The sequence below is a fragment of the Nyctereutes procyonoides genome, unplaced genomic scaffold, assembly GCF_905146905.1.
Source record: "Nyctereutes procyonoides isolate TBG_1078 unplaced genomic scaffold, NYPRO_anot_genome, whole genome shotgun sequence".
NCBI lineage: Eukaryota > Metazoa > Chordata > Mammalia > Carnivora > Canidae > Nyctereutes > Nyctereutes procyonoides.
Window position 1 is genome coordinate 45,073,342 of NW_026575046.1, and position 15,860 is coordinate 45,089,201.

General features: G+C 49.5%; 1 protein-coding gene and 1 long non-coding RNA gene across 4 annotated transcripts in view; one reads left to right on the plus strand and one right to left on the minus strand.

Annotated features, from left to right (window-relative positions):
- The window catches only part of SLIT3 (slit guidance ligand 3), a 595,927-nt gene that overhangs the window by 10,808 nt on the left and 569,259 nt on the right, over window positions 1–15,860 (minus strand). Inside the window, exons 29-32 of the mRNA XM_055325906.1 lie at window positions 14,820–14,913; window positions 10,030–10,167; window positions 8,265–8,505; window positions 6,290–6,420 (exon numbers count right to left, since the gene is read on the minus strand). Coding sequence (XP_055181881.1) covers window positions 6,290–6,420; window positions 8,265–8,505; window positions 10,030–10,167; window positions 14,820–14,913 — 604 coding nt within the window. The remainder of the gene's footprint in view (window positions 1–6,289; window positions 6,421–8,264; window positions 8,506–10,029; window positions 10,168–14,819; window positions 14,914–15,860) is intronic.
- LOC129509985 (uncharacterized) overlaps window positions 1–15,860 on the plus strand; it is an 80,964-nt gene that overhangs the window by 6,160 nt on the left and 58,944 nt on the right. For all 3 annotated transcript variants that reach the window (XR_008664457.1, XR_008664455.1, XR_008664456.1), the window contains exon 2: window positions 1,787–1,894. This is a non-coding gene — a long non-coding RNA (uncharacterized LOC129509985). The remainder of the gene's footprint in view (window positions 1–1,786; window positions 1,895–15,860) is intronic.

The following is a 15,860-nucleotide window of genomic DNA, read 5'->3' on the forward strand; positions in this document are numbered from 1 at the left end:
ATCCATCCAATCAACCATCCATCATCTAGCCATCTGTCTCCCATCCACCCACCCCCACTGAATGCCTGCTATGAACCACATTGTCCTAGGTGCTGGGATTAGTAGCAAACGATACATTCATGAAGCTCACATTTCCTTGGCCATTCCTCTAAAGCAAACAACCAATATATCAGTGTAAGGTCGGGGCAGTAGGGGGTGGAGTGGTAGCTAAAAGTCAATTGGAGGATGTCATTTGTGATGTGGAAGCCAAGAAGTCATAGGAAGGTAGAGCTATTCTGTTTCAGTGGCTTCCAACTACTCTAAGTAGTGAGCTGAGGATAAGACAGAGACCCGTGCTTCTGCATATGAGTTGATGATGGTAGGTGAAGGAATGAGGGCTGCTGTGCAGAGGCTACAGCTTCTGACCTGGAGTCCTAACACAGTTTTTTAAATGAACGTGCAAGAATACCATTTGGTAAACTGATGCTGTCCTGAATGAGCTCCCCATCCCCTGAGCTGTGTAACTAACTAATGCTGGGCAGCTACCTGTCATAGAGGGAGTTGAAGAGGCTGCAGCTCCGGGTGGGTGGTCTTGGCATTCCCTTCCAACATTAAAATTCAGGGAGTCTGAGGCAGCTGCTTTCCCGTTATAAACACACACAGACCCAGTGAATGAACACACACCACTAACTCCTTCCTGACCACGGGCTCCAAGCCCATTCCTTCTCTCCTTTCTGTGCTCCATGCACTGGCCCAGGCCCTGATACACCTCCACTAGGGCCCTAGCCTGGAGACAGTGGTTTGGCAGGAGCCGCAGCAGCAGAGAGGACTGTGAGGCCACCCCTCCTGCATCTGATTAAGTGTTGGGCTCCCCAGTGCCCCAGCTGTTTGGCTCTGTGGAGGGCCTCCCTTGACTCCCACGAGGGACGGTCCTAGGCAGGCCCCTTCCTCTAGCTATACTCTTCTGATGCTTCATGCTTGGGAGTGGAGAGATCTGGTCTCATACTGGGTTCTCCAGCTGAGGGGCCCTGGGCAAGTCCCATCATTCTGTGAACCTGAATTTCTGCTGACACGCTATGGCAATTGTGAGGATGTCGACCTCTGTGTGTTGTTCTGATGGAAGTGGTACAACCGAGGTTCAGAATCAGGATTAGTTCCAAATATAGACCTGCCATAACCTGTGCCAATAGGTGCTCATGGGCTAATAGGTTGCCTTCCTGGCATATCCTTATTAGAGTCTCCTGGAAGTGATGCCTAAAGCCAGTGGTTTTCAAACTGCAGGTCCCTGGAGGCTGGGGGTAGGTGGTGCTGCCATCTCTGATTTTTTCACCATCATTTCACAAATAAGGATGGCTCTGTTTCTCTTACCTTTTTTTTTCCTTTTTAAATTCTGGCCTTTGAAGTAAATAATGAGAAAAATGGCTCTTGCTGCTATAAGTAAAAAAGATTGAGGTAAAAAAAAAACAAAAACAAAAACAAACCCCAAACCACAAAAACCAAGCCAAACTACCTGCTGGTAATTCTAAAAAAAAAAAAAAAAAAAAAAAAAGATTCTACTGTGGTTCTAAGCTCCATAATTAGTCTCCTGGAGAGAGATGTAGGGATTACAGGGGAGACAACCGGGCTCTAAGAGTCTTCCTCGGTATCCACGGGGCCACATGAACCAGCGTCAAGTGGGAAGTGGAGAGCACTGGAGGTGTCAGAGCTAGATGGGTGGCTCCTGTCTGGGAATGGCATGAGGATGTGTCAAGTTCTCTTCTGCTTTTTTTTTTTTTTTTGCTTTTTCTTTTTTTTTTTTAAAAAAAAGTAGGTTACTTGCCCAGCATGGAGCCCAACACGAGGACTGAACTCATGACCCTGATCAAGCCCTGAGCTGAGATCGAGAGTCAGATGCTAAACCGACTGAGTTTCCCAGGTACCCTTCTCTTCCGCTTTTAATATCAATAGTGGGCATGTTTTGCATCCTTTACAGGGCTAGGCACTGTGCTACTCTTTTTTTGTGTGTGTGAAAAAACTTTTATTTCAGATTCCAGTATAATACCTATTTTCTCTCTTTACTATAATACCTTCCCTTCATGCACAGAGTAAATTGTAGGGCTGAAAAAATACAAGACATCAAAGTTCACTTCTGAATAACAAGCTATTAGTAACACTGAATACTGTGAGATACTGTTTCTTGTCATGGGCTGGCACTGTGTTACTCTGTGCTAAGCACCTGACCTTGTATTTTCTCACTTAACCCTAACAATCCCCACGTGGGAGGTACAATTTTTTTTCCACTTTAGAGATAAGAGGTCTAAGGCTCAGAGACTTAGGGTGTCCAGCTCACAGTCTTAAAGTGGAAGTGGTGGAAGCAAGACTGAAACCCAAGCTCCTAAGCCATACATAGGACCCTACTCCACTGAGGAATGATTGCTCATTCCTCCAGGTACTGGGCATGTTCACCTGGATGCTGAGTTGTGGTCACTAGGTGGCGATAGAGCCTCACAGGACCAAATAGTCCCTGGGATTTCAGTTAAGCAGTAGCCTGAGACCTCAAGACCACCCTGGGTGGTGCATCGGTTTGGCACCTGCCTTTGGCCCGGGGCGCGATCCTGGAGACCCGGGATCGAATCCCACGTCGGCCTCCCTGCATGGAGCCTGCTTCTCCCTCTGCCTGTGTCTCTGCCTTGCTGTCTCTCTCTGTGTGACTATCATGAATAAATAAATAAAATCTTTAAAAAAAAAAAAAAAAAGACCACACTGTAGCGACACCTCCTCCTCCCCCCAACTCCTGGACCATGGCTGAGTGGTCCCACTCTGTCTCTCCCTGGCCTTCATGCCCCAACATATGGTGGGAAAGTGGGTTCTGATGGGATCCTGACCTGGTCTGAATCTCAGCTCTGCCACATTACTGGCTTGTGTGCTTTGGGGCCAAAGACTTCATCTGAGTACCATGTTTCTCATCCTTAAAATAGGAGTGATGGTGCTTGCCCTGGGCTTGTGGTGAGCTGGTGAGTGGGCGAGCCCGACAAAGATCTTGGCAGTGGCTAGGACTGAGGTAACTGAGCCTCAGCAGGGAGCATGCACAATGGGCTAAACAGAGCTCTCTTGTGGCCAACATTTAAGCACTGAGCTATTTCATATAGAAACCCTATATGGCTCTAGCTTTTCTTGATATGTGCATTCCCACCTGGCTGCATCTGCTGGAGCTGAGGTCACCTGTCCCTGCAGACAAAGCCGATGCTCTCCAGGCTACCACAATCCACTTTCCCCACATCTGTTGCCGCATTTGGCTCTTTGGCTTTGCAGGCAGCAAATACCATCTGGAGCCCCTCTGACAAGTCCCAGAACTAAGGGATCCTGCAGCGTGTCCGCATTCTAGGGCAGGTATGGGCTCGGATGGGCTTTTCTGTGTATTTGCCCTAGAGCCTGGACTAAAAACCTGAAGTGCTAGCACACCCTACTGGTGACTATAGCTGGGCAGCTGCAAACAGGTACCCACATAAAGGAGACTCAGAATCCAGCTGCTGCAGGCCTGAAATCTCTGCTGGGGGTGCTGACTGCTCATTCTCACGTGGGGGCTGTCCCCGGGGCCTCAGTGGGCAGAATTATACAGGCTGCCGACTCCCCTGATTAAATCAGCTTTGGTTTGGCACCCTGGCCCTGAGGCTGAGGAGGTCTTCCTAGGTGGCCAAAGGTCACATGGTGACTCTGTGCCCTCCATTAACCCCAGACCCCACAGCTTGGCTTTCTGTGTACACTGTGTACACTTTTCTCACTGCCCAAGACCTTCTTACTTCTCCACCTGTGGAAATGCTTGTCGCCACAGTTACCTCTTCCTCCAGGGAGCTTTCCCTGGTCCTCCAAGCAGAAATGTCTGCTCCTTGAATGTCCCATAGCATGTACCAGTGTCTTCTGTGAGACCTATTTTATTCTGTGTGACTACTGCTTGTTTACATACCTGTCTTCTTCCCTGGACTGTGTTTTAACTCTGTATCCCCCTAACTAGCCCAGGACCTGAGCCACACAAGTTGCCTGGGAGAGGTTTACTAAGTGGGTGAAAGCACAACTGGTGCTGCCACAGAGAAGCCTGGAAACAAACCTATTTTAAATACAGGATTTCTGGAGACTTGGGCCCTTTAGGACTGTGAGCTAGAGGGCATTAAAGGGTCTGTCATGAGGCTTGGCATGCGGACCTAGGCATGGGCATCCTTCACTAGGTTCCTCCCATGGGGAAGAGAAAGAGCCTGGGGTCTCCCCAGGACCCGGTGCTAAGCCTCCACCAACTGACTCCCTGACAAGGGCTGTAGGAGAGAGCAAGTCTCTCGGTTCCCACTTCATCCCTCATCTCCCAGTTCAGGCATCAGCGCAGGGTTCCAGCATTTTCACCGACATCACCCTTTTACCAAACCACCCCAACAGCTAACATCAGTGTTGGGGATGGGCTCCCAGTTCTGGATAGAGGCCAGCCCCTCCCAATGCCTGGCTGTCACCTTCTATCTTTGGCATGCCCACATAAAGGCTCTGTTGGCCAAGCACTTTACCCCCCAGCCCTCAACAACATCCCTAGAAGAGCATCCTACTATTGTCCACAATACACAGTGGAGGAAACTGATGTTTACAGAGTGAGTGAAAGGACACAACTAGTCCTGTCACAGAGAAGATGGTTTGGAAACAGACCCGTTTTTAAATACAGGATTTAAAACCCCACCCCCAGGTGCTCTGTCCACTTGGCCCATGACCAGTGGCTCCAGAAACACAGATTCTGGGAGGCTCTCTGAGGCCACTGAGATGACCTCCTTCAGGTGTCCACTGGATCCAACTATCCTGACCTGGCCAGTGTCCCCCCCCCCCCCCCATCAGCCCTCTGCTGTGAACCTTCTGCTCTGGTCGACTCCTTGTATTATCCCTTAAGCTAGTCATTACTGTTTTCCCAGCCTGCTTGCCCACCTGTTTTCCTTACTCATGTAAATTCCACCCTTTCTGCAAGACCCATTACAGAATGGGCCCTTTCTCCAGGAAATCTTCCTGTGTCTGCTGGCACTTCTAAGACTTATGCATAGGATCACCTGGAGGCTCCTTAAAACAGACGGTTGGTCCTGCTCCAGAGCTTCTGTCGGTAGGTCTGGGGTGAGGTCTGAAGATGTACAGGTCTAACAAGTTCCTGGGTGCTGTTGCTGTTCTGGGACCCCACTTTGAGAGCCGCTGGTTTAAACCAATGGTTTTCAACTGGGTTTGTTGGAGTTGTTTTGGGGGCCCTCCTTCATGAGAGTAAGTGTGAAGGAAGAAACCTTGCTCCCTGCCCCCAGCCCTGTGGGACAGTTCTGCTTCCGTGTAGCTGACATTTTTATTTCAACATAAAGTTTTGATTGAATAAATGATTTCGTTCCTCGGAAAAAAGTCTGAAAACCGCTACTGTTCACCAATCCTAGTCAATGTGCTCCTGCTTCCAAAGGAGAAGGCCGGCCTCTGGATGTGGATTTCTCTCAAATACTGTGTTTTTTTCCCCCAAGAAACGGCTCTCTGGCCCTTGGCGGTTTTATGTCATTTTAGGTGTAATGCAAACATTTCTCATTTTAATAGTTATTTTTATAATTATGACAGAAATAGAATTCAAATAATTTACTAGTTTAGTATTTATTTTACTGAGAAGTAGGATAAAATCTAACTTTGAACTAGCATATCTGTGATTTCAACAGTGATATTACTTAAGATGATGCTAAATGTAAAGGGTGCGCGGATTTAAAAGCTGATGTAAGGTGGCTTGCTAAGTAACAGTACAGCTGACAGACCACATTTTTACATTTTTATGTAAAAATCAGGGTGAGTGTTGGAAAGACTGAAGTTTAGGGAGAACCATCCTTTAGAACACTTTGAAAGTCACTTAAGGAATAGTCGTGCTCCCTCATGCTCTGGGATTTCTTCCCCTAGAGTTGCATGCTAATCTCCCCCTGTTTTCTTTCTTAAACTAATAAAAGATTAGGATGACATTTTGAAAAGGGCACCTCATTAAGCAGCCTCATCCCCATTGGCGCATGCACTCCTGCATAGTAGCCAGCTGGCCATTTATCTTATGGTAATGAGGTGTCATCTCCCCACAGGCTCTGCCTTCATCTCTGGCCTCTTCCTCCAACACTGCCTCTCTGCCTCCCACCCACAGCTCAGCTCTGAGCAAGGGAAGGAAAGTGTGTGCGTGCAGAGGGGGCAGGGAGAAGAGGCTTCAGAGCCCCCCCCCCGCCCCCGCCCGTATCTAGTCACATCTAGGAAGCAGGAAGTGGGCAGGAAGGTATGGGGCTCCTGCGTTGGTGGGAGGGGCTGTGGTTCTTACCTGTACACCGTGGTTGGTGGGGAGCTCAGACTGTCATAGATGAGCCTCACGTGGCCCTGGTACAGCTCCAGTGCCAAGGGGTCATTGTCTCCTTTGTAGAGTAGGATGCCATTGTCCTTGTCAGTGGCCACCTGGAGAGAGGCATGTGGCTTAGGGCTCCTCAGAGGCCGAGCCTCCCCAGCCCCACCTCACAGAGACCTCTTTCAGGTGGCATCTTCTGATTGAACCCCAGATCTGAATGCATGTCCCTATTTCCTCCTTTGTCTAGTCTGGGAATTTCCAGGAGGTCCTATACTTACATTCCAGCCAATGTTATTCGAGCAATTCAATTCAGTAAATACTTACTGAGGACCCACTATGTGCCACTTTGTTTATGTATATAAATATTACTATATTATTACATACAAGATATATTTATATTATATTATATTATATTATATTATATTATATTATATTATAATTTTATAGTGTGTGTTTGGGGGGGATGGAGTCAGGAGCCTTGAGCTCTAATCTGGGCTCTCCCACCAGCATACGATGTGATCCCACTGAAATCTTTGTGCCTCTCAGGGCCTCAGTGTCTCTGTATAAAGTATGATAATAATTATAAACTAAACGCTAACAATTACCATTTCATTCAGTGTTTATTATGAAGTAGGCACTGTGTTAAGAGTCATCTGGGGAATTTTGAAAAACACCAGTGTCTAGGCTTTATCCCAAATCAACTACCTGTGAATTTCTGGGGGGTAAGGCTCAGGCAAAGATAATTTTAGGAGTTCTCCCGGTGATTCTAATGTGGTGCCAAGGCTGAGAACCCAGGGGAGACCTCGCTGCAGGGATGGGGTTCTCTGGCTAGCCTGTCAGCTCCCACCACCCAGCACAAGGGCAGCCTGAAGGAATGGATATGGAGCAGATGGTCTGATGGGACCTCTGGAAGTCTGGGGCACAGGTGCTGCTAGCAGGGACCCAACATTCGGGTCTCTGGGTCCGTGGGACTGAGAGAGGAAGGCAAGAGGGCAATGAGGAGAACCCAGGAGATGCTGAGGGCGGCCAGAACCTCCTCCTTGTGTGTGCCCAGGGTCAACCCTTATCTCAGAGGCCTGCCCACTGGATGCTCTGTGAGCTGAAGCAGTTTGAACTTTTTGTGCATTTCTGCAGCCCCACTACCTGCAACCGTGCCTGGCATGCACAGGCACTCAACAGATCTGTGTCCAATAGTTTTGCCACTTCTGTGGCCATAACCGAAAGGACAGTGGGGCCCTAGTTAGTGCCATGTGGCAGGGGCCACTAACTGGCCTGCATCCTCTTGCTGTGTCTCTAGAGTTCTTCCTCCCCAGCAAGCCTACAAGCCTATGGGCAGGCGCCTGCTGCTCTTCAACCAGGTACCTTCCCTGCTCCACTCCTCCCAGTAGCATTTATGTCACCAGAGATACATTTTGGAAAAAATGCTCTCAGGCCCACAAGTAAGGAACCTGAAATAAGTTAGTAGGACATGAATTTGGTTTATACTAAATGGTTTTTCATTCCCTGAAAAAGGCCCTGCCTGTTTGTGCCTCTGGGCCTTCGTACATGCTAATGTCTCAGTCTAGACAGCATCCTCTCACCCTTCTATCCTTCTCCAGGAAACCCCTACTCATCCTTCAGATCTCAGTGTAGTTACCACTGCCTCTGGGGAGCCTTCCTCATTCTTTCCAGCAGAGGAGGTTCTCTGTACCACCTGTGTTCTCCCACCACACCCAGGGTTTGTCACTGGCCCTCTGCTTATCATCTTGCCCTGGACAAAGGGCTTTGTCTTTCTGGTCCACCACTGAATCCCCATTGCCAGCCAGCACAGTGTCTGACATTTTCTAGATAAATGAATGGATGAAGCTGGGAGTAGGGGCTGCCATTTGCAGTAAGACCAGGCAGGAGTTGTTGGAAGGACAAGGGCTGTTCTCAGAACAATTGGAGCTTGGGAGTATGTTGGAGTGGGGCGCACCTGCAGGGAGATGTTGGCCTGGGGCCGGACCTTGGCGGAGGCTAGTTCCACATAGGAGTCTTTGCCCACAAAGTTGACGGTGATGAGCTTCTCGCACCTCGGGCCTGCGAAGCCTGGGGGGCAGCGGCATGTTGGCTCCTGCTGTACCACAATGCACTGGGCCCCATTCTGGCACTCGTACTGGTCACAGGGACTGGTCTGAAGCAGGACCATGGGTGGAGGCTGCTCACAGAGGAGCCCGCTGGGAGGAGGGGAGAGGAAGATGGGGAAGTAACAGTGAGAGGAGGGGAGGACAGTGAGAGAAGACAATCATAGTTATTTGGGCCAAAGAGCCACTAGCAGAGAGAGGGAAGAAAGATGGGAACAGGGACCTGTTCCGGCCCTCCCACCAACTAGGGCAAGACATTTTCTTCCTCTAAGCCCCCATTTCTCCATTTTTACAATAATGGGGCTGGATGAAAGTGCTGGTCCCCAAATTTTAGTGTCATCTGAACAACCTGGGATAAATTCGTTAAATTTATCCCAGATTCTCATCCATCCGAAGATGAATGGACAAACAAAATATGGCACCTACATGCAATGCAATATTATTCAGCCTTGAAAAAGGATATCCTGACACTTGTTACAAGGTGGGTGAAACTTGAGGATGTTATGCTAAGTGAAATAAAGCAGTCACAAAAATGCAAATACTGTATGGTTCCACTAATATGACATAGAGTGCTTGAATTTATAGGGTCTGGAAATAGAATGGTGGTTACCAGGGGCAGTGAGAGGGGGAATGGGAAGTTAGTGTGTCATGGGTACAGAGTTTCAGTGTTGCAAGGTTTAAAAAGTTCTGGAGATAGGTGGTGGTGTTGGCTGTTTAACAATGTAAGTGTACTTGATGCTACAGAGCCATACACTTAAAAATGGTTAAGATGGTAAATTTTACATTATATATATTTTGCCACAATTTAAAGACATTAAAAGAAAATGCAGATTCCCAGTCCCTTCTCCCCACTGCCCCCTGTCCTCCCCATGCTAATTTAATAGTCCTGGGGTGGGGCTCGGGAATTTATATTTTACAAGCCTCATGTAGATGGTATCAATCAGGCTTTGAAAAAACTGGCCTTCTTCATGATTCCTTCTCAGAGTCTGTGACTTAGAGTTATTTGCATAGCTGGGTTTATTCCATGCAGCGAGTACTAATGCACATGGACATTACATTGACCCCGCCCCCTAGCCTTAAGTCTGGCTCCTGCCTCCCCCCCACCCCCCAGCACTCCCTGCACCCTTCCCTTCCAGTCAGTGTGGATGCTAGGGCTGGAATCCAGCCTCTCCTTCTACATACCCCCATGGACCTCCCCTGACCACCTGGCCAGTGCCTCCCATTCCCTCTTTCTCTTCTGGCTTCCCTGATTCCAATGACTAACTCCAAACTCTCCCATTTTTTCTACCATTAGGGCACAATAGTTTTTGTTCTCTAGACTAAAAAGATGATTCCTGCCAGAGTGGCCATGTGATTACCCCCACCCTGTAAGCTGAGCTCCAAGATGGTAACATCTTCCATTAGAAGGAATCTTGCCCAAGCTTGACGTCATGTGAGCTAGATTCTAAGTCCAACTCCCACACAGCTGCCCTGGATGCCTCTTCCCTCCATGTATAACATGGGGTTAATAACATCTGCTCTCGGACATGGAAGGGCTGACTTTCTAAGGAGACCCAGGAGGCCCAGGGCCAGTGTGCCCAGGTGCAGTTTCCAGCCTGAGGGACCCCTTCACCATACCTGAAGCCCTGGGGGCAGATGCATGTGTAGCCGTTGACTGCATCCACACACTGGGCCCCGTGGCGACACTTGTGGGCCACACAGTCATCATTGTCCACCTCGCAGAGCTTCCCGCTGTAGCCAGGGAGACAGTCACACCTGGAACACAGCAGAGCAAGGCTGTTCTGTGGGCCAGGCCGGCTTCCAGATGGCCTCCTGTCTTCTCTGTGTATCCAAGATCCTAAGTCCCTTTCACTTCTCAAGGGCTCCCCAAAGTCTGGCCTACAGTTGGCTTTGCTAGCCATTCATGGGCCCTGGGTCCCTGCAAGTTGATATCTGCTTGCTTCATGGGGGGCTCCTGTTTTCAGGAGGCAGCTGGTGCCGCTGACATGCGGCTCCTCCATGAGTAGAGTGGGAACTGCAGCTCCACCACCTGCTGGCCCAGGTGCACCCCAGGAGGGCTGCTGCACTTCACACATGGCCTCCCTGATTGTGTGCCCACAACACATGTCTCTGGGCTCCTCTGCTTGGATGACACTGTGCCAAAGTCCCAGCAAGAAACAGACCTGAAGGGACTGCATTACTCACAGAGGCTTAGGCACACATACACAGGCACATGAACACACTTCCTGGGTCTTCTGCCTCCCATAGGCCTGGAGCCCACCAGCTAAATTCTACTTGGCAGAGTATAAATAACCACATCCTACCCAGGTCAGAGGAGGAAGGTGGGGCACGTGGCCAAGGTAGACAGGGAATCAAGACTTCTGAATACATATGGGATGGAGGAGCCTGAGAGGAGAGGCATCAGAACAAAGGGATGGTTCTCCTTCCTCCCTCCCCTTGCTCCTCCCCCTGTAGGAGTGGATAGAGTGGAATCACAAGTGGATCCTAGCATTGCTAGGGTTGGTTGACAGAGCATAGTGTGTGTTGTGTCGCTGGAGGAGGATAAGTTCTAGAATCTGAGGACTTACTGAGCCTGCATTCAGAAACTGAAATTAGCTAAGATCTGATCTGTTCACCTTACGTATTTGAAGGGTAAGTTCGAAATATGTGACCTCCTGCTTCAAACTTTCATGTCATAGACCACATTCCACCCCAATCTTTTAAAGAAACAGATCGGACAAGCCTTTGTGGGGGCCTGTGCTCAATATACCCTGCTAGTGTTAAGCCTGGCCCCTGTAGGCTTGTTTTTGTGTCTCCTGAATTCTAAGAAGCTCCTGCAGAGCAACTCAAGCTGCACGAGCCTCTGTGAGGCAACAATCACCACTCAGCACTTGCCAGGTAAAATCCAGCCTGTTAGGCATGGAGTCAAGGTAGCTGAGGATGTCTACATGAGGACTCAGGAAAGCCAGGTTCCCTTGCAGTCTGGAGGCAAATGTGATCTCATCCTTCTTCCTGACAAGCTACAGCCCTCTCCACACCTGTGCTTCCCAAAGCCCCTGGGGACCCCGTTAAAGTACAGCACCTGACTGGGCAGTCGGGTGGAGCCTGGGAATTAGCATTCCCCACAAGCTCCCCTGTGCTGCTGTGCTGCTGGGTCCTGCACCTCACTTCCCATAGCAAAGACCTACCCAACAACTCTTCATCTGCTAAAGAGCAGCATCTGGGGTATAACCTGCATTCCCTAATGTTTGAAAATGCTTTCCCCTTGCCTTTCTTCTAAAGTATAAGGCTTGTATGATTTTGTTATGTATGTGACTTATTGATTCTGGACAAGGGGGCGTAACCAGGTGACATCCTTGGTTCCAGGACATCAGGAGTCTCCTGATGTAGCTAATACATCAGTCAGGCCTGGACTGACTTGCAGCCCAGCTGTTCCTGTGTGTGCATGCATGGGGTGGGGTTTGGGGGGGGCTTGCTTCACCTTGCTGCACCTCAGCCCCCACCTGGACAGTGGATAGTTGTTTCTACGAACAACTCAGGTCGTTTCTACAGTCTGAGACTGGGGAGTGTTACAGGAGATAGGCCTCTGGGCCTGACACGGTAATCATCGTGATCTGTGTCTCTGTCATCACTTCCAGTGTTCATGGGCAGTGTGCTTCATTATTTTCAGGGTTTTGGTACATTACGATTTCAGTGTATCACAGTTAGTTATATAGTTTTATCTGTTGAGTCCTCATTAGAACATCATACAAGGAAATCTTCAAGGATAAACATCTTCAAACTTGGGCAAAGGTTGCATCGATTGCATGTCTCTTGTTACTGTCCCTGCAGCCTGCCTTGGGATGTGGGTGAGGAGAGGAAAGGAGAGGGCAGGGGAGGGGAGGGGGATTAAGATTAGGAGACATTGCATTGGGAGAAGGGGTTTTTTATTTAAATGCATTTTTAATAAAATTCACATTATTGAGCTGGCCTGTAGACCTCTTCAAGATGCTAGGGAGACACTGTGCATAACTATTATATTATCTCATGATTTTGAAAGCTAGACTAGTTTCCTTTTACATTCTATATTCTTTCTATTCTGTATTCTATCCTATATTCCCCTAGAACTCAGGGGACCAGGGCTACAGTAGAGTGATGTTTCTAGGGACAGGTACCCAGGATCATGCTCTCTGGCCCTGCTTATGTCTTGGTCTCTGGTCCCACCCCAACCCCAGACCTATACCCTGGATGGACCACTTCTGACCAGTTCTCAGTTCTCATGCTCACTGTGCTCCATCAAGCCAGCATCCTCTGAGCTTGAGGAATGCCACCGGCCTGCTTTCCAGCTATGGATCTTCCTCTTATTCTTCACAGATGTCCGGTCACCACTGTTGCCCCCGGTAGACACACCCACAGCACTCTGCTTGTCAGTCCAGCCTGCTCTGGGTTCAAGTTTGTTTTATGCATCTCTTCCTCCCCTTCGCCTCTTCCCTCAGTTAAAGAGCAGCCCTAAGTTAAAGCCAAATCCAGGAGTAGGAAAAGTGGGGTTGGGGGGTTGGGAGGCATCCCTCACCCTTACTTACATTCTAGCAGCAACTCTACCTAAGAGCCCATGTGGTACCTCTCAGAAGGGGCTGGGGCAGATAAGGTAGATTTGAATGAGGGTGCCTACACGGAAGGACTGAAGCTTCCTTTGGGGTCAGCAAAACCAGAGGCCCTAAGATGCCTGTTGCATTTTCTCTGGTGATGAGGTCTAGGCTTGATGTCAAAATAAGAAAGGAAAACACTGGACAAGACATGCTCATGTCACCCTCTCACTTTCCCCTACTCTAGAGCTTTCTTCTACTGGTGGGGCCCTCCCCACCTCAGCTCATTCAAATCCCACCCATCCTTTGAGGTTTATATCACAGCCCACCTCCTAAAGTGTGTGGGGACCTCCCCTTGCTTCAGCAGGTTCCTCTCTCCCCTCCTCAGCACCCCTCTGAGCAGCACTAAGAGCCAGAATTCAGGGCCCCAGAATTGCCTCTTTTCTACACATTTGTGTTGTGTCAGATTTTTCTCCCCCAGGTCTACAGCAAGGGCCTCAAGAGGGAGGGAACTGAAAGCCTCTTGCAGTACCCACTGCACTTATCACAGGGAGAATTTGAGAAGATTCTGTGATTTTTATGATGCCATTCGTCTCAGGATTTCTAAAATCCTGGGTTTCCATGAAGTGCTAAGTTTTGCGGCATAACATCCAAGTCTCCAAACCCCTGAGTCTGAGAACTCTCTGCCTTATGACTGAAAGCCAGACAGACCCAGGCTGATGACAGATCCTGGAGCCACCTAGACTCAAAGCATGAGCTTTGTGCTCCAGGGGCTCTGGGGTTGCTACTGGATGAAAGGCTGCTCAGGATTCTCTTGAAAGAGTTGTCAGCATAAGCTTCGAGTGTCAGACCCACGTCCCTCAAGGGTTGACTTGATAGAGTTGCTTCAGATTATCTTTGCTTAAGGCTCATCTGAGATATGCACCCCCCCTCTGGTCTTTGCATGCTCCCTCAGATTCTCTGGTGCTAAAGGCTCCCAGCCCTTCTCCAGTGTTGGACAGAGCCTGTTAAGCATGAAGGGAGCCAGTTGTGCAGGCAAGGCAGCTTGGGGAGAGTGTTTAGGGGACACTACGCTTGGCCCTGGGGTTCTGGGATGTCCCACTGATGTCAGAAGATCCCAGGACTCAAGGGTCTTAGGGTTTTCTCCAGAAGAGGCAATGGCACATGCTTTTGTGAAGGTGGGTGAGAGTAGGAAGTAGTGACAGTGCCCAGGAGTGAGTCCAGGATGTCATTTGATTCTCAGGCTCTGGAACTGGTGCCTTCTCCAGAGGCAGTCTCCCCTCTACCCTTAGAATTGCTCCTGTGGGCTCTGCTGCTCACCATGGAGACAGCTCCACCAATGGCTGTGGCTGCAGAACCAAGTCAGCGCTCATTCTCCCCTCCCCAGTCCACCAACACACACAGGTGTGTAAGCTGGCAAACTCGCTGGAGCCCAAGGGGCAGAACTCTGTGAAGGATGCACACAAGGAAGGGACCAAACACCTTTCAGACTCAGCTTGTTTTGCTTTACAAGCACTGGAAAGGAAAGCTATGCTGGGGTGGGACTGGGGCAGAAGGGGGGAGGGTGAGTGGGAGGAAAAGGAGAGGAGTAAGGGAAAGGGGATATCTTTATCTCTGTCTGTCTATCTATCTACAGACACACAGAGAGAAAGACACAGAGACTTACAAAGCGAGATAACTACAAAGAGAAAGAGACAGACTGAGAAGTTAGACTATGACTAGTCAGAGACACAGAAAAGCAGACGGTAATGAACAAAGAACAGGCAGAGAGAGAGATCAGGAGAGGCAAAGAATGGAGAGGGCCCCCTTGGAGGCAGCATCCTCAGGATCCAGAGCCGCTGGGGACACAAAGTCAAGCCTCACCTGAATCCTTTGTCCAGAGAGATGCACTTGGCTTCATGCTGACAGAGGTTTATCCCGGGCACGCAGTGGTCAATCACCTCATCGCACAGCTCACCTGGTTGGGGTGGGGAGAAAGCTCAGGCGCCCAGGAGGCCTTGGAGGATACTCTGGCTAGGAGGTCAGATCCATCCAGCCCCCAGTCAGGAGGCCACGGATCTCAGGTGTCCTGCTATTGGCTCTCTCGATGTACCCCTTCTGTTCCTCTGCCTTGGCCTCCCTACCAGGAAGACTCTAGGATTTCCCCTGGGCACTGTCATAGTACCATCATTTGGCTGCTTCACTTATCACTCAGGGCCTGCTGCAGCTGAAACCATAGGATGCCAGCCCCTGACCTTGGGCTATGCTTATTTATTTTTTCATTCCACATCCATTTATTGAGCACCTCTTGTGTGGCAGACACTGTGATGGGTACTAGGGACAGAACATGACCTGGTCTTATCCTCTCCATGGCCTAGTGGGGCCTATCTGCAAATCAGTAGGTGACTGTAACGCAGAGGTGTGTGACCACAGGGGCAAAACTCCATGGAATCCCAGAGGCTTCCTGGAGGAGTGGATGTGGTTTAGCAGCATAGTCCACCTGCTGTAGATAAGTAAGCCCCTGGATTTTCTCAGAGAAGAAAATATGAAAGGAATTTTGAAGTCTAGGTCTCTGGATATACTCCCTTCGAAGTTTATCATGCCCAGAAATGTCTAATGGGTCATAAATACCCAGGGATGGCACTTGCATATAAGCTCCCCAAAGCTCACACCACCTGAGATGTGTTTTGGGAATGCAGAGGGGAGTGAGACAGGAGAACAGGGGTGAGGGCAGTGGCAGATGAGAGTGATCTGAGAGAGGAAATTTTCACCCATGGAATTTATCTCAGAACTGGGGGTGGGAACATGAGCAGACAAGGCTGCTGGGACAGGGCAGAGGAAGGTCTGCCCTGGGGGTGGCTGGGGAGGGCATGAGTGACAGTCACAGCCCCAGAGTCTGTCCTCTGTTGTGATGGGGACAAGCTG